Source organism: Neofelis nebulosa, chromosome 9, assembly GCF_028018385.1.
Source record: "Neofelis nebulosa isolate mNeoNeb1 chromosome 9, mNeoNeb1.pri, whole genome shotgun sequence".
Taxonomy (NCBI): Eukaryota; Metazoa; Chordata; class Mammalia; order Carnivora; family Felidae; genus Neofelis; species Neofelis nebulosa.
Window position 1 is genome coordinate 33,966,211 of NC_080790.1, and position 27,950 is coordinate 33,994,160.

Sequence of the window (27,950 nt, forward strand, 5' to 3'; positions counted from 1 at the left end):
TGAGCCAGTGAGAGAATTTGAGATGCATATAAGATTTCATCTTTAAAAGGTCCCACATCACAAGGTGGGTAGCTAGGCATGCTGATCATTGAGAGAGAGAGAGAGAGAGAGAGAGAGAGCGAGAGAGAGAGAGGAAGCAGATAGGCTGAACATTTCTGATCTAATATGCATTTCTGATTTTCCAGTTGCAGACACTCAAAGACTTAAAATGGTTTCTTGTAACCCACCTAGAAATCAGCAGCCACAGAATGGGAGCACATAACTTCTTTTCAAAAGGAAAGGATGTTTTCTGATATGCTACACTGAATGATCAGAGGCTATGGCTTGCCTTGAGTCACCCTCAGTTTCCCTTCCATTTTATTTAGAATCAACACATACACTTGCATTTGACTTACTATATAAGTGGATACTTCTGTGTGTCAGTCTTCTTCATGAAGAGTAAGTATATCTTATTTATATATTTATAGTAAAAATACACATTGCATTACATAATTTTACACACACACACACACACACACACACACACACACACACACTATAAGACAATGAAGTATATATAATGTTTCTTGAAAACCAGGCCCATCTCTTTTTACTCCTTTCTGTGCTATTTTGGAGTGAGAATGCTATCTTGAATTCAAATGAAACTGTGGTTGCTATGAAGTAGTTTTGTCATGATATGACTAGACATTAGAAACGCATGGATGTTCCTGACTGAATTGGTGTATCATCTGCAAAAGAAAACCGTAAAGAATTCATGCAATTACGTCCTTATCTGTTTGGAAATGTGAAAATCAGTGAAATCGGACTCAATACCCATATATCTTCAGTAAGAATATAACATGACCACAAAATTAATACACTTGAAAGTATTCCAAATACAATGCCAGCATTATTCCTCTGGCAATAATAACAAATCTGTCAACAGTAATGATTAGTTTGCCTCTTCATTCAGTAGTTTTATGTAACTTTAGTAGTTTCAAATGAATTCCATATTTTATGAAACAAAGTTTTATCACCCATTTGTATTATTCTGAGAAAGAGCTGTAGATCTGTCTAAAGAACACCCACCACTATGACATTCACTATGAAAATGCACTCTGATTTCCTCAGGGGTTATGATGTGAGATCCCAAAATTATCAAGCAAAAAACCTTAGATCTAGTCACTGGTTGAGAACTTATTAGCAGCGTGCCCTCGGGCAAGTCACTTTTTCCTCGGAACATATTTGCTCCACTGGAAAAAGTGTTGTGACGAATCAAATGAGAGACCATATAAATAGCGTGTAAATCACAAAATACTCCCCAGACTTTGGTTGTTGGTGTTGTTACAACTGTGGGCAATTAGAAGATATACAGGAACATTATTTTTTAAAAAGCTTTTATTTTTATATTTTCCTCACAAGTTCTATATATAATAATGTAATTATTAAGAACAATATTGAAAATGTATACATTTTGGTACAAAATATAAAAGTATATTGTACAAAGTATAAAGTATAAAACGTCACTAGCTTCTAGGTACAAAGTATAAAACATCACTAGCTCCTAGGGCATGATGATTCTATGAGCTTGTTACATTTTATTCATTAAAAAAAGACACTTTATTGAGGCATGACTGGCATACAAAAAGTTGTAAATAATTAATGTATACTACTTGAGGAATCTTCAGAGAAGTATACACCCATGAAACCATCACCATAACCAAGGCCATAAACACATCTATCACCAGAATATTCTCAGTGGTACCTTATGATTCACTCTTGACCCTTAAGCCTTTAGAAAAGGATTCTGACACCTATTTCAGAGGTTAGTCCTATCTCAAAAATCATGTATCCTTAAGTAGCTGGGGTGGTAGGAAAATTAATGATGCCAGAATGTGGTTTTGAAACTAAAATACCATGACACTGTGATAACTGTACATCCTCAGACATTTCCCGTAAAAAGAAAATGGAAAATAAAAGGCTAAGTGTTGAAAAAAATGTAGAGAATTAGTATGACTGACAACATTTGTGGTTTCCATGAGTTTGTCCAGCATAGGAAGACAAAAGGATTACACCAAGACTTAGAAGAACTTTGTAATATCAGTATCAGATATTGCCCACACCACTCTACCTCTCTGTCCATTGACTTTTCTTATCTGAAAATGTGGATTTTCAGTAGAAAGGCTATATAAGTTTCTTCCACATTCTAAAAGATGGTGGTAGGGATGGGGTAAGGAACAAAGCAGTAAAATATGGCAGAAATTCTACATGTCTATAAGAAGCACTCTGTAAAATTACTTAGGGATTCTGATGTAGTATACTTGTGATTGTTAAACCTTGTGCAAATTGGTATTCTTGGGAAGCTTTTAAAATATGTATATAAATTGCTGGACCCCATCACTTGGAATTTATGATTTAATAGATTCTCTGTGTTTTTTCCTCATTGGAGGGTGAACTTGTTAGACATCCACTTGTATCCCCAGTAGTTAGAATAATTTAGGCTCAGCAAAAGTTTGCAAAAGAAGCGAATAATGAATTCTAAGTTTCATGGGGAGATAGCATGTAAAATATGTAGGGAGAAAGCAAGTCTATGTATGTCAAATGAAACTGTTAACACATGACTTTGAGCATTACAGGGAATGGACTACGGTAGAGACTGAGGGATAGGCTACTGCCTTAATCTAAAACTGAGACTATTTAGGTCTCTGAGCCATGAAATTCAGAAAACTACAAGTCTGATTTTAGAGCATGCACGCACAACGCAGCATGAGAAATTGATGCTGGAAAGGGAAGCAAGTTAATGGATAGTCTTCAGTGTCATTCTAGACACATTATCTTGTATGCTAAATGCTTTCAACTTTTAAATTAAAAAAAGTTTTGATTATGAAATGCTTTTTTCCTATAAACTGTCACAAAGAAGTTTAGCACATGAATCAAATTTTTAAGAGTCGTTATATTTAAGAAAGGCTCAGGTCTCTGGAGCCCTACAGGTGTGGAGAGCCAGCCCAGGCTCTGAGAAATAAACTCAGGGCTCCACAAAAGGCAGAATGAAGCAATGAGATTTAGGTGACAGAGCCGCACTGATGGCAGGACTGCTTATCAGTCACTTGGTTGCCAATCACAAGCCAGAAGCAGCTGAAACTGTGAACATGAGAGAGGCTTAAATCTTGCCATGTAAGAAGTTATATTATAGTAATATGAGGACCCTGACTCTCCGGAGCTGGAAATCACTCCTGGTTTCATCACTGAATAGCCACCTATTAATTAGTCACCTATAAAATAGTCATCTACAAATTATCGTATGTGCAGCACACATAATGCATATGAAAAACTAGAACATACTTCAACATATACTAATGTTCCTTAGGGTACAGTGAAGCTTTTATCGTGTATAGTAAAGATATAAATGACTTTTGCATAGTATATCCTGCTTCATTAGAAGCTGACCTATACTATAGAGTAGCACACAGCTTTCTCTGGTTGCTGAAGAGTGACAACATGAAATGTGCATTCAAGGCCCCATACAGTAGGCAGACCAGAGTCAAGTCACCAAGCACATGTTGTTATTGTCAAGCAGATATAGAAGCTTTTATAAAATCGAATCCAAACTAAAACGAAGGCAAAGGCAGATAATACCACATCTTCAGAAAGAAACTCCTTCTATCCTTCTTTTTGCCATGCTTAGTAACGGCTGCTCACTTTTAAGCCCTGACAGCTCCTTCCAGACAGAAGGAAAGAGTGAGGAGAAAGGGGGGCTCTGGCAGACCAGCCTTTAGGTTTTGTTGTGTTTACAGCAACTCCTACTTTCAAGAAGGATGAAAACTGGTATTTTAGCTCTGAAACAGTTAGTTAGAAGGGGTTTGGAAATTGAGTTCCACTACCGATTCTTACATAAAGTCTATATACTCAGATTAGAGAGGGCCAATGGAAGAAAAATATGTTTAAAAGCCCTCATAATATACCCTGGCATATCTCTATATGATCTGTATGTCCAAAATGTTTCCATACCATTACTTTTTTATCTTACCAACAGGTGTCGATGGAACATTTTCATACAACTATGTCATGATGGCCACATACCTTCTCCAATTTCAGTGTAAAAGCTCAAAATAATGTAATTTATATGCCTTTTAAAGTTGGCCACTTCTATATCATTAGTTGGCAACATTTCCAAGCATAAAACAACATACTTAAAATTGTGAACACAAAAATATTACATGGCCATTTTAATACAGTTTTTGAAGTTTATTTATTTATTTTGAGAGACAGAGAAAGAGAGAGAGAGAGAGAGCATGCACATGAGCAGGGGAGGGGCAGAGACAGACGGAGAGAGAAAATCCCCAGCAGGATCCACACCACCAGCACAGAGCCCAACACCAGACTCCATCCCATGAATTGTGAGATCACGACTTGAGCTAAAATTAAGAGTCAGCCTCCTAACCAATTCAGTCACCCAGGCGCCTCTGTCATTTTAATATGTTTTAACATAGTGGAAAAACAGACAAAAAAATGCTTACAATCACAGAGTTTATATTTATGATGTAAAATTCTGAGGCATTAAATAAATGGATTTTCAATCATATGCTAAAAAAGAATTTTATGAGATTAATGTATTGGATTTAATAAAAATCAAATAAACATCTGTTTTAAAACTGTACTTTTGAAAACTGATTTTGCAAATATATTAAATCAACATTTACTTTAAATGCATGTAAGATGATATAAGACTAATTGAACAAACAGATAGTACTCATGAGATTTCAGACTGGATAATTTACTACAGAGAGGTATGCATTAAAATGTTAAAACTTAAGTTGCTTTATATAAATGTAATGGAGTCCCTGAAGAAGAAAAGGGAAAGGGCAGTAAAAATTTCTTTTAAGAAACAATGACGACAGGGGCACCTGCGTGGTTCAGTTAGTTAAGTGTCTCACTCTTGATTTTGGCTCAGGTCATAATCTCACAGTTTGTGGGATTGAGCCCCAAGTCTGGCTCTATGCTGACAGTGTGGAACCTACCTGGGATTCTCTCTCCCTCTCTCTCTGCCCCTCCTCCACATATGCATGCTCTCTCTCTCTCTCTCTCTCTCTCTCTCTCTCTCTCAAAATAAATAAACATTAAAAAAACAATGATGACAATTTTTCAATTTGATGGAAACTATAAACTCACAGATCCAAGAAACTCAGTAAACATCAAGACAAGAAACATGAAGAGAACTACTCCAAGGCACATCATAATCAAATTGCTTAAAACGTATGATAAAACCTTAAAAACAATGAAACAAACAAAGCAGACATGTTGTATAAAAAGAAGCAGATACAGGCACAACCACCAATTTCTCACGGGTAAAAGTACAGCACTACAATGCATGGCACACCCATGCAATGGAATACTTCTTAGCATTAGAAAGAATGAACTATTGAGACATATACAAAAATGGATGAATCTCAAAATATTTACCTGAGTGAAAGAAGTCAGAGTATACACTGTATGTTTTGATTTGTTTTTTCATTTTAGAGTAGTAAAATTAATAGTCACTATGAAGATTGGTAGAGAAGGGGCAGGAATTATAAGGGAATAAAGAAAATTTGGGGGTGATGGACAAGTTCATTTTCTTGATTTTGGTGATGGTTTCAGGTTGGATATATACATCAACCATATTAAATTTAACTCTTTGTAGATGTGCAATGTGTATGTCAATCATACCTCCATAAAGCATTTTTTAAATAAAAATTAAATAAAAAGTCTATGAGGTAGTAAAAAATGATAAATTTTGCCATCATTATATTATACACATCCTCTAATTCTACACTGAATTTAGAATAAGAAAAATGTGCAGGAAAATATGATTAAAAACTTTTCCATTCACTACCAAATGTGATAGAATATAAAGACTCCAATATTTTTTTTCTTGTGCCAATTCCTTGCCAACATAAACAAGAAGCTATCAAAACTAAAGAGCACTTTTGCTTTGCCCCTTCCCAAAACACTTTGGGTTAGTGTGGAGCTATTATTCAAGAAGAAAAAAATTCTGATTTAAAAACTTGGATTTCCTATCAAAGGCCTGTCAAAAAATCCTACAAAGATGCTCATCACCTGGTGAAAAAATTAAGAAGGTCATTATGATGGAACATTGGTGAGGCCAGGTATCATTAAAATTGTTAAGCTAGTTTTCTGTCTGGGAGAAGAAGGAAGCTCAAGCAGCACATCTCAAATATCATCTGTTCTAGAACCACTAATTGCTGATATTTCTTCAATGGTATTTATCTTCAGTCTGAAATGAGATGAAATTTATTTTAGGGCAACCACCTTTGGATGTTCATCTACTTTGGGTTAACTGACACCATTGAAAAATTCATCTGATTTCGTTAGAACCCTTCATATATTATAAAGAATGTTACCATACAAAAATGACAAGAGATAAAAAAATATATATCATTATTCTTGCTCTGTGGAGCATCTGTAGTGTTTGATAACTTTGCTGCTTTGGTATACATTCATACATAATATATGTATACATTCATACATAAGTCATTGCTTCTACATTGACATACGTTACTTTCAAATACTATTAAGCTCAGATTCAGCTAGTATTACTATTTCTTAGGTTTACTAGCAAACAAGCAAAGCAGCAGGGTAAGGGTTACTCTGGCGATCAAGAATAAAAACGAACAGTTGCAGTGTGTGTGGCTTATCATATGACTCCAACTGTTCTTCCTAGAGGTGTGCCTGAAGGTTGGTGATCAAAGAAGCCATGTGATTAGAAGGCTGCAGATCTGTGGCTTCTGCTTTTTATAAGTTTCCTTAGAGCAAGCCCACCAACACTCAAAAGTCCCCTCTATTGCCACATATGTAAATTGTATTATAAACTTAATGCATCATCAAGCCAATCTGATGTTCAGTGCAGAAGGCCAGACAGTAGTCTATTGGAATCCAGTTCTGGTCACTGATATGGGTGACCATTCCTAATTTCCAAACAGTCTCTCATTGCCTCAATAATTATTACTCTTTTAACCTGGCGAAAGTAAATTTTCAAAAAGGCCTATATGAAAGGTGATATTAGGACAGGTAGGAGCTAAGATGGTGAAGCAGTAGGAGGACCGGAGGTTTACCTTGTCCCTCGAACACAACTGATAAATATCAAATCATTCTGAATACCAAGAAATCAATCTGAGGACTGACAGAACAAACTGCACAACTAGAGGGAGAGAAGAGGCCACATTGTGGAAGGTAGAAAGGGTGAAGATGTGGCTTGATTGTGAAATGGATTACAGGTGCTGCAGAGGGGAGAGGGTTCTGGTTATGGAAAAATTCCATGCTCATGGATTGGAAGAACAAATATTGTTAAAATGTCTATACTACCCAAAGCAATATACACATTTAATGCAATCCCAATCAAAATACCACCAACATTTTTCACAGAGTTAGAACAACAATCTTAAAATGTGCATGGAACCACAAAAGACCCCGAACATCCAAAGCAATATTTAAAAAGCAAAGCAAAGCTAGAGGCATAACAATTCCAGTCTTCATGTTATATTACAAAACTGTAGTGTTTAAGACAGTATGGTACTAGCACAAACAGACTCAGAGTAGAAAACCCAGAAATGGACCCAAAACTATATGGTCACTAATTTTCAACAAAGCAGGAAAGAATATCCAATGGAAAAAATCTCTTCAACAAACGGTGCTAGGAGAACTGGACAGCAATATACAGAAGAATGAAATTGGACCACTTTCTTACACCACACACAAAAACAAACTCAAAATGGATGAAAAACCTAAATATGAGACAAGAAACCATCAAAATCCTAGAGGAGAAAACAGGCAGTAACCTCTTTGACATCAACCATATCAACTTTTTACTAGATATGTCTCCAGAGGCAAGGGAAGCAAAAGGAGAAATGAACTACTGGGACCTCATCAAGATAAAAAAGCTTCCGCAGAGTGAAGGAAATAATCAACAAAACTGAAAGGTAACCTTCAGAATGGGAGAAGATATTTGCAAATGATGTATCAGATGATAAAGGGTTAGTATCCAAAATCTATAAAGAATTTCTCAAACTCAATACCAAAACAACAACAACAACGACCACGATGACGACAAAAAAAAACCCAAAAAACAAAAAACACACACACACACACAACAAATAATCTAGTTAAGAAATGGGTGGGAGACACGAATAGACATTTTTTCAAAGAAGACATCCAGATAGCTAACAGACACAGATGTGCACCCATCAGGGAAATACAAATTAAAACTACAGTGACATACCACTTGACACCTGTCAGAGTGGCTAAAATTAACAACACGGGAAACAACAGAAGTTGGTGAGGATGTGGAGGAAAGGGAACCCTCTTACACTGTTGGTGAGAATACAAACTCAGAGTGCAGACACTCTGGAAAAGAGTATGAAGGTTATTCAAAAAGCTAAAAATAGAACTGCCCTGTGATCCAGCAATTGCACTACTAGGTATTTACCCAAAGGATACAAAAATACTGACATGAAGGGATACATGCACCCTGATGCTTATAGCAGCATTATCAACAATAGTCAAATTATGGAAAGAGCCCAAATGTCCACTGACTAATGAATGGATAAAGAAGATGTAATATATATATAATATATACATTACATATATATATATATAATTGCACACATACATATATATACTATGTGTACAATTATTATAATAATTACATATACAATGTGCATAATAATTGTATATGTAATATAATATATATTCCAATATATATATAATGGAATATTACTCGGCCATAAAAAAGAATGAAATCTTGCCATTTGCAACCATGTGGATGAAGCTAGAGAGTATTTTGCTAAGCGAAATAAGTCAGAGAAAGACAAATACCATATGATTTCACCGACTTGTGGAACTGAAGAAACAAAACAAATGAACACAGGGGAAAAAGAGAGAGAGCCAAAGAAAGTGTAAAACAGATTCTTAGCTATAGAGAACAAACTGAGGGGTGCTGGAGGGAAGGTGGGCAGGGGGGTGGGTTAAATGGGTGATGGGTATTATGGAGGGCACTGGTTGTGATAAGCACTGGGTGTCGTATGTAAGTGATAATTCACTAAATTCTATACCTGAAACTAATATTGTACTTCATGTTAACTAACTGGAATGTAAATAAAAACTTTAAACTCCAAAAAAACGGTGTTATTAATTACATCTCCATCTATTTTGACATCTCTGCTCTCTTGCCCATTGTAAAGTTACTAAACAATAAAAGTTCCAACATAACCCTTGAGGTTGTAGGAATCAGTGTATATATTTTATCTTACATTGCCCAGGATTTAAATTTGCAGATATTCATTCCATTGCTACCAAAGACCTCTTCAAGCCTTAAGAGTCAGCTTTCACCCAATGGAACTGACTTTCTTATAGATTCTTATTCTAATGGCATACTAGAAGGCCACTAGGCAAAGTTTAGGATTATGAGGTTGTACAATCAGAAAGCCAATCACTAGGAGTAACAGGTACAGGGTTAAGAGGTCCAGGGGTCACTTCCTCCCATTTCAACATACTCTGACTTGATTTTTGTGGATAAGAAGCAATAATAGCAATTCTCCCAAATTCTAAGACTAGAGAGTTGTTGAAGACTGGATAATTCTCTATTGTGCTTCTTATTCATTCCCACTGCCACTGTGAGCACGACATTTTCCTTTTATTGACAGTAACCTTCACATATTACCTTCCTTATTTAGCTCTTACATTGGGAGTTGTATTTAGGAAAACCCATACCCTTCCACCCAGGACGTAATATTGGCGTGTATTAAGCAGCTTGAATGGTCAGAGCAATCCAGGACTTCAGATGAGCCTATTGCATTAACATAGGACATTTGTTCATGATGAATAAATGGCCCAGCACCAACTACTACTAACTTTCTATTGTTTTACACCAAGGAAAACATTTTGCCTGGTAAGCAACTATTAGTGCCCAAGTCCCTAAAGCACAAGAACATCTGTTCCCAAACCTATCCCTCTTTACTAACATCTTGGCAAAGGGTCTTATGCCTGAATGGAGATATCAGTTGCTATCCCTAGAGCACTTTAGGTGGAAAGATGAAGAAGGTGAACCTTCTGCTTCTTTGCACTTAGCCAGGAGCATCTGTTACCTCCAGAAGGTAGTATTTTAGGCTGTTTTGGTTTCAGGGTTACCCCTCTGAACTTGATGCAGAAATTCTGGATTATGATTTTTAGTAATGCTGAGATTCTGCTAGTTTGTACCAGCTCTAAAGCAGCTATTAGGTGCCATTTTAGGCAGGCACTACCTTTAGTTTGTGGGTATGCTTTCCACACTGAAATCAAAAACCCAAAGTTTGCACCATTTTATGAAAAATGAAAGGGCGAGTTCTAACCAAGGGATCTTCTCTCCTATAGCAATTATTAATTACTTACAATATTACACAATCCTTTCTGAGATACATTTTTCAGAGCTAGAACAAGACAGAACTCTGTATTCGTTGTCTGACAGCCTTGACAGGCATCAGGTCATCTAAGGTGTCTTTCTTAACTAGTGGTTAGAAGAAAACAATGTGCAACAGTGAAGCACATTAAACTAGCAATAAAATTGTGAGAGTTTTTCTCTTTATTAAAATGAGAGTGAATCAAACTGGGCATAGAATAATAAGCAAAATAAAGTTCTTGTATATGAGTACCTTGGGATAGAGTACTTGCAAGTGAAGCAGCACAGAAAAAAAAACCAGATTTCATACTTAAGATTTGTTTCAAACATAAACTGATATTCAAGGACATAGGTGATGCCAGTCTACATCAATACATCGTCTAAATTTTTAATGTCTGCCCACTTAGGAGACACTTCTCCTAAGCCTTTAAATATGCCCATATAGGTGCCTAGGTGGCTTAGTCGGTTGGACATCTGACTTTGGCTCAGGTCATGATCTGACAGTTCATGAGTTCGGGCCCCGCATCGGGCTCTGGGCTGACAGCTGGGAGCCTGGAGCCTGCCTCAGATTCTGTCTTCCTCTCTCTCTGCGCCCCTCCCCCCCACTAGCACTCTCTCTCAAAAATAAACATTTAAAAAAAATTAAATGCCCATATTGTTCCCATTTAAAATAAGAGCAAGAACAGCAAGAAGAAAGAAGGCGGATGAGAAGGAGGAGAAGGAGGAGGAGAAAAAAAAAGGCAAGTTACAAGGAAAAGAAACATCAACAACAAAACAAAAGCTACACACCTCTGTCTAGCGAGTGTATAATATCTTTCCTTCTGTCTGTGGCATAAACTTTACTTGCCATTATCCATGTTCCCAACTTCCTACATTATATAGTAATATAATCCCCAATTTTACCTGCACACATGAGCTTCCTGGGATGAAGAGTACATTTCCCAGCCTCTTCTGATACTAGGCTTGGCTACATAACTAAGCTCTGATCAAAAGAAACTGAGTTTCCAGAAATCATCACAATGGAGTTTACCCTTCCATCATCCTTTCTCCTTCCTGATGGCTGTAATGCAGTCATGATGGCCTGAGATTCAGCAGATATCTTAGATTATAAAATGGAAGTTGAGGATGGGGAAGCAATAAGATTGAAGGACCTTGGGTTATCCTGATGGGCCCGAAGCCACCTTGAATGTACACACTGTTATATGTCAGTTATATCTCAATAAAGCTGAAAAAAAATAATAGTCATGGTGCTATAATGATGAGATATTTAATTAAAAGCCTTGGTGCAAAGCCTGGTTTTATTTTATAAATGCTTGCTTTAAACACATTTAAAAATGTGTTTAAGTTGTAGCTGCTATTATGATGATGATAAAGAAATTCTCAGTATCAGCACTCTGTGTATAAGACAGCCCCTGTCCTCAGTGAGCTTATAGTAGAACAGAGGATGGATGGCGTAAAACAACCTATTAAAATGCAAAACAATGCTAAAACATAGGCAGATATTAATAACCTTTTATTTTGTTTTATATTTTAGTTAACATACAGTGCAATATTGTTAAGTTTTTATTTTATATTGTACTATATATTTTCTGGGGTTTTTTTTAAAGGTTTATTTATTTATTTTGAGAGAGAAACAGAGAGAGAACATTCATGCACACATACAAGTTGGGGAGGGGCAAAGAAAGAGGGGGAGAGAATCCTAAGTAGGCTCCATGCCGTGAGCACAGAGCCTTGACAGGGCTTGATTTCATCAACTGTGAGAGCATGACGTGAGCTGAAATCAAGAGTTAGATGCTTAATTGACTGAGCCACCCAGGTGCCCCTATCTTCCTGGGTTTCTTGAAGGCCGTGTAAAAATCAATTGAACTCTCACTGTTTAGATACATCTCCAATACTAAGAATAGATAACAGAAGTAAAACTATTAAAAGAAGTAAAAAGAAAAAAATGCTAAGATATTTTATCACATTCTTGTACAAAAGATTTGAACAAATGAAATCCTATTATGCCATTTTAGCACATACCTTCTTAAAAATACAGCCCTTTACTTACAGGAATATAATTTCAATTAGGATATGTATATATGAAATACGGTATATGTGTGCAAGTTATTTCACTCAGGTAAAATTGATGGTAAATATAAAGTCTGATTATAATATATGGCAATTAAATATGTTTAAGTAGATTTACAGGAAACTGAGAATTAAAAGTATAACTACTCAGGAAAGAAATGTAAATAATTGAGTTCTAAAATAAAAGTCAAATAGCTTTATTCACAATTTTATTTTATAGTGAGCATTTAATTACTCAGTGCATATACATCTTAAATATTTTTTACTATTATGACATTTTTCAAAGAATAATAAACATCTCCGGATTAATTTTTTTTTTTTAAAGAGAAAGTGACAATTCAGGATTTCGTCTCGGTTTCATTTTAGTCGTACAGATGTTTCAAATAATAGTACTAGATAATTACGTTTTACTAAATTGAAGGTAAATTAATTTTAGTAATGGAATCTGGTTGGCTCATAAAGCCACAAGTTATTTCCTCACATGTATGATGTAAAATGGCCCTCAAAATTTTCTTTTAATAGATAAAACTTTGTGAATATTGGTTTCAAACAAGGTTATAGAATACGGAGAATGGGTATCTAATGTGGATCAAATTATATGCAAAACAGAAAAAGCCCTAAACCTTTACTCACTCAGATTTCCTTCTTCTCAAAGTGGTCCCTGAAAGGATTCTTATAGGCCAATAAAGCATCTGGACTTACCTCAGTCATCTGGGAACCAGAGGAGGAACCAGCCCACGGATAAAGCTGGACACACAGTGGAAAAATCAGAGAAGAAGAAAAGAACCCAAGTTTATGACGACATTGGTAAGTCACTGAATCAACAAATTCTGGAACCACCCTATGTCTAGACTTGCTGTTTTGTGAGAAAATAAATTTCCTATTTTTTAAGTCAATTTGAGTTTCCTGTTACTCAAAGCTAAAAGCCATTTGATTGTTATAGTCTCTTTCTGCACAACTGGAAAATCACTGCATGTGGACTTGGATTTGAAAAAGACATGGAAGTCATCATGGTACAGTATCTTCTCAATTCACCAGTGGAAGTGGTAAAGTATTTTGCAAGGAATATCTCACTAGTATTTAAGTTCTAATGCTAACAAGTGGTGAACTTTTTAAATAACTTCGTCTCTCCACTGCAGTGTTGGAAAGCCATGTGCTCTGTTTTAAGTGAGAGAAAAAATAGTCATTAGCTTCTACTTTAATGCTTCTGATGAATGACTCTACTGACTTTTAAAAAGATGAAAAGCAATCCAAGTATTTAAGAAGTGGGCAGAGTCAAGACCTTCAAGGATTAAAGATAAGTAAGGATTCAAGGTTTTCATTAGAAGAAATCTTCCTGAGTTTGCTGGTCATTGGAACATCAATTATAAGCTATTTTGGCATAAGTCTTTGCTAATGCAACACTGAAGCAGCTCGTTCTACTAATGGCTAGCTCTAATTCATGGAACAGTCTTTCTTATAATAAGCAGAACTCTGGCTTGCCTTAACTTATCAACATTTGTCTTCTGAATGAGCCCTTTCCTTTTACCACATTAGGGCCTTTTAAATAATTAAAAGCAGCTGCTATTTTCCCCTCTCGGTTCTGTTTTTTTTTTCTTTCTAGTGTATGTGAGTTGCAGGAACGGGGAAAGGGGAGCATTCCTTCACCCAAACGGTAACATAAGGATAATTTTATATTTATGTTTTCAGGAGACATGAGCACAGGAAACACAATTTTGGGTTCTCTCTCTACTCTTCCCTACCTACTTCTTCTTCCCCTTTCCATGCAGAGAAAGTGCTTAACACAGACAAATCCTTCCTATTATTCATTCCTCTCTGATGGTCATGTCGGAGCTAATATTGCCAAGTTTACCGATCACGTGTGTCTTGGCCACTTAGCAATTTCTTTCTCAGATGACAAGAATGCCTATAAATAGCAGATATTCTCAAGTTTATCTACATGGCAAGCTGGCCATGAAAGACCTCCACAATCTTCCTAACTATAAGAAATAACTGTTATTGAACTGCTTGGCCTGAATCTGGATGAGCTCAGGGAGATCAACTCCACAAGGAAAGTGTGGAAAGCCTCGGTTCGCCCTTAGGTCCAAGTCATATTTTCACATGCAACGTCAACAGCAAGCTCTGTGCTTTGGACAACAGCACTGATACTGGAGGTATTCTGTCCTTCATCCAAATCCTTGCACTTCATCTCAGTTGGCTCAGAACCTAGAGTGAGTCTGGGTATTATTCATACCTGGCAGCTTTCCCCTAATAATCCCTAGTTCATTCAGTGTTCCTTCTTACATGCTGTCCTTAATCTCCAGAATTATGTTTATCCCTTCATGAATATTCTGTACTTTGTGTAAGCACCTCTTACAATGTGGTCTCAGCACCACAGTATATTGGTTAAAAAAAAATGTCCTTTTAATTGAATTCCGTTAGACCTTGGTTAACATCTTGGTTCTACTGTTACCAGATGTGAGTGCTTGGGCAGCTTTTTGATGGCCCCAAGTCTTAGGGTCTCCAACTTAAAGGCTCAGAATACTGACCTCACAGAATTGTTACAGAGTTGGAGATAATTAAGATAGCATTTGTAGTCATTCAGCACAGTGTCTGATATATACACTAGGTCCATGAGAAACTTCAGTTTTCCTTTCAGTATCTTCACACAAAACTAAACCTACTTCAATGTCATACCTGGCACATACTAAAGACACTTTACAATTTAATACTTGCTCCATACATTGGATGTATTTTGAAGAAATTCTGTGGGGCTGATTTCCACACTAATAAATGAAAGACCACCTTTCTATTAAGAAGTTACAGGGCACCTGGGTGGCTCAGTCGGTTGAGCGTCCGATTTCGGCTCAGGTCATGATCTCACCGTCTGTGAGTTCGAGCCCTGCATCGGACTCTGTGCTGATGGCTCAGAGCCTGGAGCCTGCTCAGATTCTGTGTCTCCCTCTCTCTCTCTCTGCCCCTCCCCTGCTCACGCTCTGTCTCTCTCTGTCTCAAAAATAAATAAAAACATTAAGAAAAAAATTTTTTAAAAAAGAAGTTATACCTGCACAAACACTCATTCACTGTAATATAAAAATCCGGCAAATTTAGCCTCTTTTCTGAATTGCCATTTAAATGTTATCTTCTCCATGAAGGTTTAATGATGTCTCCTCACTCAACCTCATCAGAGTCAAATTGGTGCATTTGATTTAGATACTTCCTATATTATTGATTTCATTCTACATTTTACTGTAATTAACTGTTATTTTATAACCCACATTGCACTGTGAACTTCTGTGAAATTAGCCTAACACCATGGTACTGTTCCCATACCGGTGTGCCAATCTAACATGAGAATCTAGTAGAGGTCAAAGGACCGTGTGAATAAAGGGCTAACACTAGGCGTAGGCTAATACAGGGCTGCTGGAAAAATGTTTCTTGGAAACTCTACTTAAGATGAATGAAGAATGTTGTTTATATCTCCATGGTGTGTCACTGCAATGGGTCAGGGGAGATATGGGTTGGTTTGCAAGCCTTCCACTACAAGGGTTTATAAAGTTGGTGGGTAAAGGGGTTACAGCCTTCTATAGGTCAAAGAGACCTACACATTCTTTGTTCCTCAACCATGGCAGCCATATATGCTCCATATATATGAGAAGACAAAAAAGGCTGCATTTTGGGGTACCTGTCAGGTCTCTTAATGAGATCAAGATGTTGTACTTTCTGTATTTCCTGCTTTGTATCCTTCTATAAAGCTAATTAAACTGTAGTATTAGATTAATGCCTCTTCATTTATGTCTCCTGAGCCTTGATGCCAAAACTGTAACCATAGCTTTGTTGCTGTAGGGATTCTATTCTAGTTTACTTAAATCATGTACAACCAACATAGCACGTACCAAATGATCTTGGCTCATCAGAATAATAACCCTGGCACTTGTAATTATCGAAAGACCATGGCAAAGGTAGGGGGTCAAAAAAGTTCAGGATGTATTATAATCATTGTGTAGTCAACATGACTACTATGTAAGATGGAAGGAAGAAAAACCCGTGGCTACTGAGTCTGTGATACATTGCACTGCAGGTGTGCAGTCCTCCCCCCACCTCAGCATTTTACACAATATTTTTACAAATATGCATATGATTGTGTCTGAGATGTTCATATTTTACAGAGATCCTGAAAGATAGCCCCATAAAAGGTTAAGAGCTATTAGTTTTACTTCAGTTTAAAGAGTCTGTCTGAATACACTTTTGAGAGGAATTCAGGCAATTTGTAAGGAAAATTACTTCTTTGATGCCTTCAGGTTACTACTTCGCAAATTACTCTTAGACTCTACCAAATGGCTTTCATTAGTTAAAACGAAGGTCAGTGTTTTTTCCCTGAAATGTCTTGTTCATCCTTGAAGAATTACTCAAACACTGTTTAAGGGCAAGTGTTTCCAAGAGTCTAGGACAGTGGTCAATCTATTATATTACTTCTAATGAAGGTTATCAGAGCTTCCCTTCTCCTTTCCCTAATACAAACATAGCATTGCATTATTGCAATGGGTTGGAGGAAAAAATGCTCAAACAAGAACAAGGCTGGTGTAAAAACAAAGCATTCATTTTTAATTTTGTTGGCATTAGGAACAAAATAGTTAGGTTGAGCCAAAGTATATGCCTCCACCCATCACCCCGTCTAATAACCTTCTAGGTCCTGTAAGAGTCAAGCATTCAAGAAAGACCAACACCACAGCAGCAGAAAACACAAGTGAAAAGAATTTCAAAATATTCACTAAGAGTGTGGGTGGCTAAGGTAATATTGATAACCAACAGGCAGTGTTTCTTTTTAACACAGAGATTTTCTACAATGGCTAATGTATCATAGTTAGGAAAGGCTTTGGCTTCAAGTGAGACCAATAACCAAGCAATAAAAGCCTGGTCGCTTCCAACCTTTGAATTTATTCAATTTTTGCATGTATTCATACACATATACACATACATGTGTGTGTGTGCACACATGACAGAGAGAGAGAGGGGGAGACATGGTGGGGGAGAGAGAGAGACAAGAGGAAATGAAGGAGAATCTAGTCCAGGCTTTTATTGCTTGACTATTTAAGAACTTGCTGTAAGAAAGATATGTATTGTCAGATTAGCAGTACAAAAATAAAAATAATTCCCCTGTTAGACATACTAAAACTTCAAAACATCAAGTTGAAAAATAAATAAAACTTAAAGCTACTTAAATGTAAAAATACTAGAAATTATGTGAAAGGGACGAAACACAAAATGAATAGCAGATAGTATAATCAACAACTGAAACCATAATCTTGGGAGACGATTTCCCATGGATTGCTTGAGTTTCCATAGTCTTGTACAGACACTGGCAGTTTTTGTCCTGAGCTAGCTTTTCAAGGACATTTGTGTAGCAAACAACTTTGGAAGACAGAGACAGTATAATCTCCAGAGAAGATGACAATTTGTTCCCTGACCAGGGTAACAGAGGTAACATTTCCCTCCAGGGCAAAATTCGGGCAGGTTACCAGCTCAAAACCTTTATATAACACTGGGGATTTCCAAATCTTATTGTTCATCTGTGACACAGACCCACTGTGTGCAGAGCAATCACTTGGGTCACTATGCTTTGCTCCTATGGGCTATGAGAGGTTGGACAGAAAAAAACCAATGTGGATACGAATCTCATGGTATCTATTGTGCAGTGAGTTACCCGACTCCATGCAGGAGTCTTGTGTCTTCCATTAACATTCATAAAACTGCAGCAGGCTAATTGTTAGCTTGCAAAGTGGGTCAAAATCTCAAACTCTTCATAGTTCTTGACACACCCCAGAGATAGATATAATTCAAAAATGAAAGCTCCTTCCCCTAAAAAAGTCCTTGAATGAAGGAAGAAGTTTTCTATTGTACAAAGCGTTAGGACTTCATTACCAACAAACATTCACTTAAAAAGAACTTATTCATCAGGAAGAAAAATGAACCAATCTGAAATCATCAGATATCTGCAATACAAAAAGCACATATATGTATAAAAATTATCAGTAATGTTAAGGGACTATGAATGACAAAAATTTTAAGGACTCATTTCTTATTTTTAATAAACAGGGATAAATTCTAGGTGGCCAGAGCAAGATAAGAAAAGATGTACTAGCCCCCAATCAGGCATGTCTCTAGAGATTACAAAATCAAGTCAGTAAGAAACTGGATCAGTTAGTTGGGTGGAGACAAACTCAAAGGTCATGCTGGTTTGATAATAGGGAATCACTATTTTGGGGACAGAACAAAGTCAATCTGCAAAGGGAAGAAAATGGAGCATATACCCAAAGATAAGTGACTGAGTCCGGTATCCCGGTTTTCTAGTTCCCGTGACACTCAACCATTTTTCAGTCCCTGCTCTTTGAGTCTTTGTATCTTTAAAATGAAACCCAACTTTTACTGCACTAGTTTGAGTGGGCCTCTTTTCCTTAATACCCAAAGAGCCTTGACTAGAATATGCCCCAGACGCTGAGGTCAAAAAGCCAGTTCTGTCTTCTTTTGAGACTGTAGCTAATTTATAATAAATTAAGAATGTTTCATAAAACAACTTCCCAGAACCCCACTAAAAAGCAGTTTTTTCTATATTCTATAGAACACGTGAATATGTACTTTCCCACAGTCATTGCCACTTCTTTTTAATTTTAAATGTATTTATTTAAATTCAAGTTAGTTAACATACAGTACTGGTTTCAGGAGTAGAACTCAGTGATTCATCACTTACATATAATCCCAATGCTCATCCCAAAAAGTGCCCTCCTTAATGCCCATCCCCCATTTAGCCCATCCCCCACCCACACCCCTTCCAGCAACCCTCCATTTGTTCTCTGTATTTAAGAGTCTCTTATGGTTTGCCTCCCTCTCTCTTTTTATCTTATTTTTCCTTCCCTTCCCTTATGTTTATCTGTTGTGTTTCTTAAATTCCACATATAAGTAAAATCATGATATTTGTCTTTCTCTGCCTGACTTATTTTGCTTAGCATAATACCCTCTAGTTCCATCCATGTTGTTGCAAATGGTAACATTTCATTCTTTTTAATCATCGAGTAATATTCTAGTGTGTGTGTGTGTGTGTGTGTGTGCGCGCGCGTGTGTGTGTGTGTGTGTATAATCTTCTTTATCCATTCACCATTCAATGGGCATTTGGGCTCTTTCCATAATTTGGCTATTGTTGATAGCGCTGCTATAAACTTAGGGTGCATGTGCCCCTTAAAATCAGCATTTTTGTACCTTTTGGATAAATACCTAGTAGTATAATTGCTGTGTTATAGGGTAGTTCTATTTTTAATTTTTTGAGGAAGCTCCATACTGTTTTCCAGAATGCACCAGTTTGCATTCCTACTAGCAGTGAAAAAGGGGTCCCCTTGCTCCACATCGTCGCCGTTTTTTCTCCTTTTAATTTCAGCTAACTTCTCTCTGCTGTGCTTGCACTACAAGTTGGTGTCTTCTTACACACAGTTCTTTCCCTCTGTATATCACTGTTTTAATTTGATTGTTTTTTATTTCCGTGTTCCAAGTACAGACAACATACTATCTACCAAGTTTTGATACTTGCAATAGTGTTAAAATGTTTAAGATATTTGTTCAGGATATATTGTAGCAAACATATGTAGACATAAATCCATCATTTTCCCTGTCTACATCCTTGTTAGTTTCTTTTAATTTTTTTTATGTTTATTTATTTTTGAGAGAGAGGGAGAGACAGAGCGTGAGCAGGGGAGAGGCAGAGAGAGAGGAAGACACAGAATCCAAAGCAGGCTCCAGGCTCCAAGCTGGCAGCACAGAGCCCGATGCGGGGCTCAAACTCACAAACCGCGAGATCATGACCTGAGCCAAACTCGGCCGCTCGGCTGCTCAGCCAACTGAGCCACCCAGGTGCCCCTCCTTGTTAATTTCTGCAAAAAAAAATGACATGGAAACCTTCTAATGGCGGTTACTCTATGTCAGCCTTAGCTATTAGTTGTTTTCTTCTCTTTCCTCCTGAAATTTCAGTTAAACACTTCCAGTGTCCTGCCCAAAAGAGTTTTCTTGTTTTTGCAAGCTGTACTGTACCCCTTGCCCATGAATCTCACACTGTAAACCAAGATTGCAAGTTAGGAAATGCTGACCTTCAATACTGGCTTTCCCTGTATCTTTCTCCTCTGAAAGAATGATCTTTACTGGAAACAGAATTAGAGGAACTACTTCTGCCCTTGATCCAGCATCTTTCTCTAGTCTTCATAATCACGAATGAGGTATTTTTTTATATTGTGATGTATTACCACAAAACTGAGCAAAAGTACATACTCCTATGCAGGGTTGGTGAATTGTAACAGACCCTATATTACATCTCTACCTAGGCAAACAGCATACCTTGTATTAGACATGCCAGTGTCTATGCAGCCAATATCTTGTACCTAACAGGGAATCTCAATTACTATATGCTTCTTCCCTCATAGATAGATGGATGGATGGTGAGACACAGACCTATAGATATAGGAGGAGACTTATTTATAGAGATTGACTCACACATTTATGGAAATCAAGAAGCCCCATTGTCTGGTGCCTGCAAATTCAAGAGCCAGGAAAGCTGGTGATGTAATTTAGTCTGGGTCCTGAGGCTGAAAAGCAGAAGCACCGAGAGGCAGGCAAAAGAAGATGGATAGCTCAGCTCAAGTGAGAAAAGTGAGTTCACTCTTCTTCCACACTTTTGTTCTATTCAAGCCCTCAGCAGATTGGAGGACCAAGGTGATCCTCACTCAGTCTGCCAACTCAAATGCCAATCTCTTGCACGGACACCCTCACAGACACACCCAAAAATGGTTTATGAACTACCTGGGCATCCCTTATCCCAGCCAAGTTGACACATAAGATCAATCACCACATGCATCAACAATTTTCCTTGAACTGTTATTGCCTCGATATCCTCCTCATCATTCTGTTAAAACCATTAAATTCTACTGCTTCACATAATCCAGATTCAGTACCGAGGTCCTCAATTTCCTAATTCTTTCATATTCATTGGTCTTGCTCTATTTTTGTGATACCATTTATCACCTCTTAATGTTCTATAGTATTATTATTATATTCTTCTTGTTGTTGTTGTTGCTGTTGTTAATTTTCTTCTCATCTTGTTAAGCCTTAACTCCATAAAGACTGATTTTGATCTGTTTTATCCCACTGATGTATTTCAAGCATCTATACCTACTACGTAGTACGTAGTACTATATATACTCTCTCTCTCTATATATATATATACTCTATATATATATAGAGAGAGAGAGTATATATATATATCTACCTATAGTACGTAGATAGGATTCTACTACGTACTAGCGACTTAATGTCCATTTGTTAAATAAATAAATAAAATAAGTAAATAAAATCTAGTTTAATGTACTCTTATTTAATTTATTGAATGTCCTTCTCTTTCTCCTCTCTATTCCATTATCCTCTTGGACAAACTCTAGTACTGATTTCTTTTCAATTTTCATCTGACTCCATTTTTTATTTGTAATTAACAAAATATTTTTTCATTTTTCAGGGAAAGAGAGAGAGCAGAGGTGGGGGGGCAGAGGGAGGGAGGGAGGGAGGGAGGGAGGGAGGGAGGGAGGGAGAGAGAGAGAGAGAGAGAGAGAGAGAGAGAGAGAGAGAGAGAGAGAATCTTAAGCAGGCTCTGTGTCCAGCACAAAGCCCGATGAGGGGCTTGATGCTACGCCTCTGAGATCATGACCTGAGCTGAAATTAAGAGGCTGATGCTCAACTGACTGAGCCACCCAGGTGCCCCCTGACTCCATTTTTTAGGTGACAAAAGTAACGCCTCCTTATCTAACACACAAACACAACTGTCATTACTCTCCATACTCTTTCATTTTCCTTTTTATGGATTCCTGACAGACTATCTTCTTCCATTCTCTCAAGTACACACATGTAAGTCAAACTTTCTCAGAAAGCTTTTCTATCTGGAAAGATGAACTCGTATGCATAGACCTACTGACGACCATATCAATGAAGCAGACGCATACATACATATTATGCTGGCCTCAAGAACAATTTTTTCTCAAAACCTGAACTCTAGCACTTTGTGTTTCCTCTCACCTCCCAACTGGCCACTATAAATGCTTGTGTTTTTTTTTGTTTTGTTTTGTTTTGTATTTTTGCTTTTTTTTTTTGTACTGTTCAATGGGAGTGAGGACAATTGTTATACTTGAATCTTTATGGCCATTGTAATGCCTACAGGACTGAAAGAATAAATTATCTCTAGGTTCTTAACTTCCTGCCAGAAAGGGACCTGAGACCAAAGAAAATATAATCTGATACTTGCACAACCTTAAAGAGTCAACAACTGAGATAGGATTCCAGACTCCATTGCCTCTGACTCTTTTCATCACACCCTAAACCATGTTTCATGGGTTGATGGAAATCGGAATTAACTTTTATCTATAGAGAAATAATATTTTTATAGCTGCTCACAATCCTCCCTGTAAAACTGTCGATTTTATAAATGCTGTTGGCAACAGAAACATAAGTAGCACTGCCTCATAATAATGCTAAATGCTACGCAATAAAAACAAACACCCATGCTCTGCTCTTTACAAAGACTATTATTTCTTGATTCACACCGGCATAGTGTTAGTTGCTAATACTTTTATTCTTTAGATTTATGTTCTTCCTTTTATCTGCTTGCCTCCATGCCTCCTATAAAGACATAAGAACATCTATCTTCAAGACCATTAGAGCATTAATGACATTGTCAGTATAATCCTAAGGAGCATCCAGCAGGAGTATCTGCTTCCCTACCTCTTCTCATATTGATTTAATTGCAAATCTTCCAGACACACACACACACACACACACACACACACACACACACACACACACACCTTTAAAGAGTGCCCCCCAGAGAGTAAACACGCTAAGTAAGTATTGTGGTAATACCACCAATCAGTAAGCACTTTCCCTTTTTTTGGAATGGTTTTAAAGGACATTCATAATAGTGGGCTTAGGGGGTATATTCTTCATGGTAATGCTACTCACAGGGTCATTCCATCCATGTGAACGGATGTGAAACTAAAAATATGGCTATTAGTTACCTAGGCAGATTACCTTCTGGGATACCAGATGAACAGTGTAAATAAACTCTGGAGCCAAATTTCTTGGGTTCAAGTCAGAGCTCTGATACTTACTAGCTTTGTGACACTAGGCAGATTTCTTAACCTCAGGGTTTTTTCACCTATGGAAACCAACCAAAAGGAGTGGTTGTGATGATTAGACATGGCCTTATCTGTAAAGATCTTAACAGTTCCTGGTGTCATATGAGTGTAAGATGCTGTTATCCATATAGGGCCTTTGAGTGATCTGGTGTTTGAGGAATTAGGTGCTGCTGGTATGCAGTGTCCCTCCAGTTCTTACTCTCCCTTTGTCTTAGGAAACTGCACCTGCCCATGTCCTTATCTCAACCCTAGAGAACTATAAATGCTAAATGAACCAGCAAAGGCCAGCAAGGAAACAGATTTATTGGTAGTGTTGCCTTATGGAAGTTAAAAGTTTGAGTGTGTAACAATGCAAGTTTTTAAAAGGCCATTTCTAAGACTTGAGAGACAGCATGCATTTTTTCTGTGTTGAAAATAGAGAGAAATGTATTCCTTAACCATTATTTTTACATATGAAAGTCAAGTTGATATTTTATTATTTTTAATTTTTTAATTTTTATTTTTTTTGAGAGAGAGAGAGAGAGAGCAAGCATGACCAAGGAAGGGGCAGAGAGAGTGAGACAGAGGATCCAAAGCAGGCTCCATGCTGTGAGTGCTGAGCCCAATGTGGGGCTCAAAATCATGAATACATGAGATCATGACCTGAACCAAAATCAAGAGTTGGCCACTTAACTGACTGAGCCACCCAGGTGCCCCAAGTTGATAGTTTTAAGAATAGTAAAGTGGCATGGGCAGAATTTCTCTGTGATTTTATTTGTGCTTAAATCCTCCTTTACACATTTAGGCTGTTACATAGCAAGATGGAGTCCAAGATACTTATAGGACGTTTGCAAGACAACCATTTGCTATATAGATGTGTGATACCAACAGGGTGGAAGATTTGCCAAAAGAGATGATTATAAAAAATTCAAGAAAGATACAAGTTTCAATCATAAAACTACCTGGTTTGCCAACTGTACTGAATATCATTTATAAACAAATTATTTCCTTAGATTTTATTCACACACTTTCATCATCATAATAGTGTATGAATAAGTTCTTCTTTTTAAAAAAAATGACTTGCTATAAAAATGGTATGTGCCTAATATTAAAAAAAAAAATCAATCACACAGGCCAAGACATCAAAAGCAAGCCTAAAATGAAGCAAACCCACATCACCCTGGAGGGAGTTCTACTGGCATCTGGTGTAGATGGTCTTAGATATGCCAATATGCTAAGGAAAAAGATTAAAATTAGCGAAAAAAGAAAGAAAAATACCAGAAAAACAGGATCAGATTACAACATTATTCTTAAAAGAGACCTTTAGAGGCACATGAGTGGCTCAGTCAGTTGAGTGCCTGACTCTTGATTTCTGCTCGGGTCATGATCTCACAGTTTGTGAGTTTGAGCCCCACGTCAGGTTCCGCATTGAGCATGGTGCCTGCCTGAGATTCTCTCTCTCTCCCCCCCTCTCTGGCTCTCTCCCCTACTCACGCTCTCTCTCTCTAAAAAAATAAGAAAGGAGATATTTAATTATTTCTCAAATTTTGATGAAGGAAAAACATTAGATAAAGCTAAAATTCTGACTGAATTTCAGACAAAGTTTGAAGACCTATTCTTTTCTAGGTCATATTCTTTTCAGAGTCATCTGAAATTAACACAAAACTATTGGTGGCATTAAAAAACTGGTTCTACATTTACAGGAGTTAAGCACTCAGACATGCTCTTTTCTCCACAATAGTTCCTCTGTTGCTGATCATTTTATATAGATTCAGCTCCTTCTTTTTTATGCCCCATTTTGTTATGTGATAGTTTTATTGGTTTTAAGAATGAGTTACACTGACTTCCCACAATTCTGCTTTACTTAAGACTGTCTATTTCCTTTAGAGATGAAAGATGGCTAAGAGAACGTGACCTTCTTGGACCACCATTAGAGATAATATTTCTAAAATTGTAGTTTACTGTACAGAAGTCTGAATCCAGCTCAATTTCCCCTTCTGTGTAACTTTCTCTTCTACTTGAGTGCACATGTTTTATTTCATCATTGAGATTCAGGGAGAAGGGCTTTATAAGGACATTTAACAACAACAACAACAACAAAAATCTTCCGCACCCCTCTTATCTCTGTAGCTCAGCTTTCACCCTTACTTCTCCTTTGTTTCTATAATTTTATTTTTGTAATGTTTCTCTCCACCCCCACAGTCTCCTCCTCTTCACGTTGTTGTTGTTTCTCCTGTTTGAGACATAACAGTGTGTCCAAATGCTGTGCTTTGCACATATATGTGATAATGAGTATTCACTGGACTGTATTTTGTGTTTCTTTTTTTAAGTTTTTTTTAACATTTATTAATTTTTGAGAAACAGAGCGAGCCTGAGGATGGGAGGGGTAGAGAGAGAGAAAGACACAGAATCCGAAGCAGGCTCCAGGCTCCGAGCTGTCAGCACAGAGCCTGACATGGGGCTTGAACCCATGAACCGTGAGATCATGACATGAGCTGAAACTGGACGCTTAACCGACTGAGCCACCCAGTCACCCCAGGATTTTGTGTTTCTGAGTGTAATAGTGTATTTTCTGCCTACTTAACAGCATGTGATATTTCTAGGTGAAAAGGTGTTATGAAAGACCAGTGATAAGTACAAAAACATTAGAAGCCATGTATTTGCTAAATAAAACTGGTATTGACTGCAATAATTGTCAGAAATGCATGCTATATCAAATAGGCTCAGCCTGTAGAACATCACTTGTCAAAGATAACCTCACTGAGAATATCCTTCCTCCTGCAGCCCTTCCTGCCAACATCATTTCTGTGACTTTGAAAATTCTTCTATGGTTATCTCTTAGGTCTCTCTGCCAACTTACTACAAAGGGCAAACCGGTCCTTTACAGTCATTTACCCATCTCAGGATTTTAGACTCCCTGTTCTTTATGGAGAATTAGCTTCTTTTTCATATAAAAAATGACAGTTCAGGCCATCTATAATTTAAGGGTTCAGCAGTAGGACAAATAGAATAGTCAATAGCAGAGGCATTTGAACTTCCAAAGATGACATATAAATTGATAGTTTTCTTCAGGGGAAAAAAATCTGTCTATCTTTCTTATATTTAGCTACTATTGTTTCCCCTTTTCTCCAGACAAAAACAGTTTGGTTTTAAAGTGAAAGCATTTTTAAAACACAAACCTGCAGAGCACTGCCTATTCAGAAAATTGGCAAACAACCCATTATGAGACCATTATGAAAACTCCAATTCCCTGCTCAGTGTACTCTGTATGGACTGCAAAATATTTATGGTAAGTTATACAAAGAGCAGTCCCCATCAAGGACCTAAGGGTAACACAAGAAATAAGAATACAAGAGTGTCTGTGGTAAGCGTTGAAGTAAAGTGCAGACATAATTCTCTATGCGCTTCAAGAGGAAGAGCCCACTTTTTCCTGAAGGAATAAAAAAAAGCTTCATCAAAGTCTTGACAGATGGAGAGAGGAAAACGGAATTCGAGATTAACAGAAACAAAGGCATGAAGGCAGACTCTTATGATGGACGTGTTCCCCTTCCCCCCAGAAATGTTCTATCTAATGATAGCTGTGATCCTTAAAGGTTCTCAGACGGTGCACAGCAACTGCACACCCATGAGTAGTTTTACAAGTCTTTCTGGTAACAAGTAATACAGAATGGAATTGTAGTTGATATTATATTTCTTACCAGGTCACTGATTTACAGAAGGTCAAGATTAGCCATGGACTGGATTATTTAACAGGAGAAGTTTACACTCAGAGTTCCTCCAGGCACTCATCTTTTATGACCATTCTCACACACACACACACACACACACACACACACACACTGACATCCCAGAACTTCAGGTTATTTTCCATTTCCACCATCCCACTTCCCAGATCCCTAATGTCCCCAAACATAGTGACACTCCTCCAGTAGTACCCCTCTATAATTTTGCCACATTCCAAAAGCTAGTTTTTAAGCTCCATGTGACTTCCTCATAGCTTTGGTCCTAGTGTCTGGAACACAGAGAATACTCAATAAGTAGTTGCCCAGTGAATTAAAAATTAATAGCTCGATTGGCAGCCCACATGGCAAGCAGAAAAAAATTATCATGTCCATCTTGTAGATAAGTCTGCAGAGACAAAGAAAGGTTCTAATTCTCTAACCTGTGCTCATTTTACCATGAGATACTATAGTTTTTAGTCAAATAATGATCAATGGTGGGAATTACAAATAGGATGGTGGGGTAAAATAATGATGGTTTAAGCACATAGAACATAAAATGGGTCCTTAAATCCTGCT

The 27,950-nt window shown here is 37.3% G+C and overlaps 1 protein-coding gene across 1 annotated transcript in view; it reads left to right on the plus strand.

The window, feature by feature from the left end:
* Window positions 1-27,950, plus strand: part of LOC131486297 (polyadenylate-binding protein 2-like) — a 189,478-nt gene that overhangs the window by 133,034 nt on the left and 28,494 nt on the right. The window contains exon 5 of the mRNA XM_058686382.1: window positions 13,158-13,285. Within this exon, the coding sequence (XP_058542365.1) occupies window positions 13,158-13,285 (128 nt within the window). The remainder of the gene's footprint in view (window positions 1-13,157; window positions 13,286-27,950) is intronic.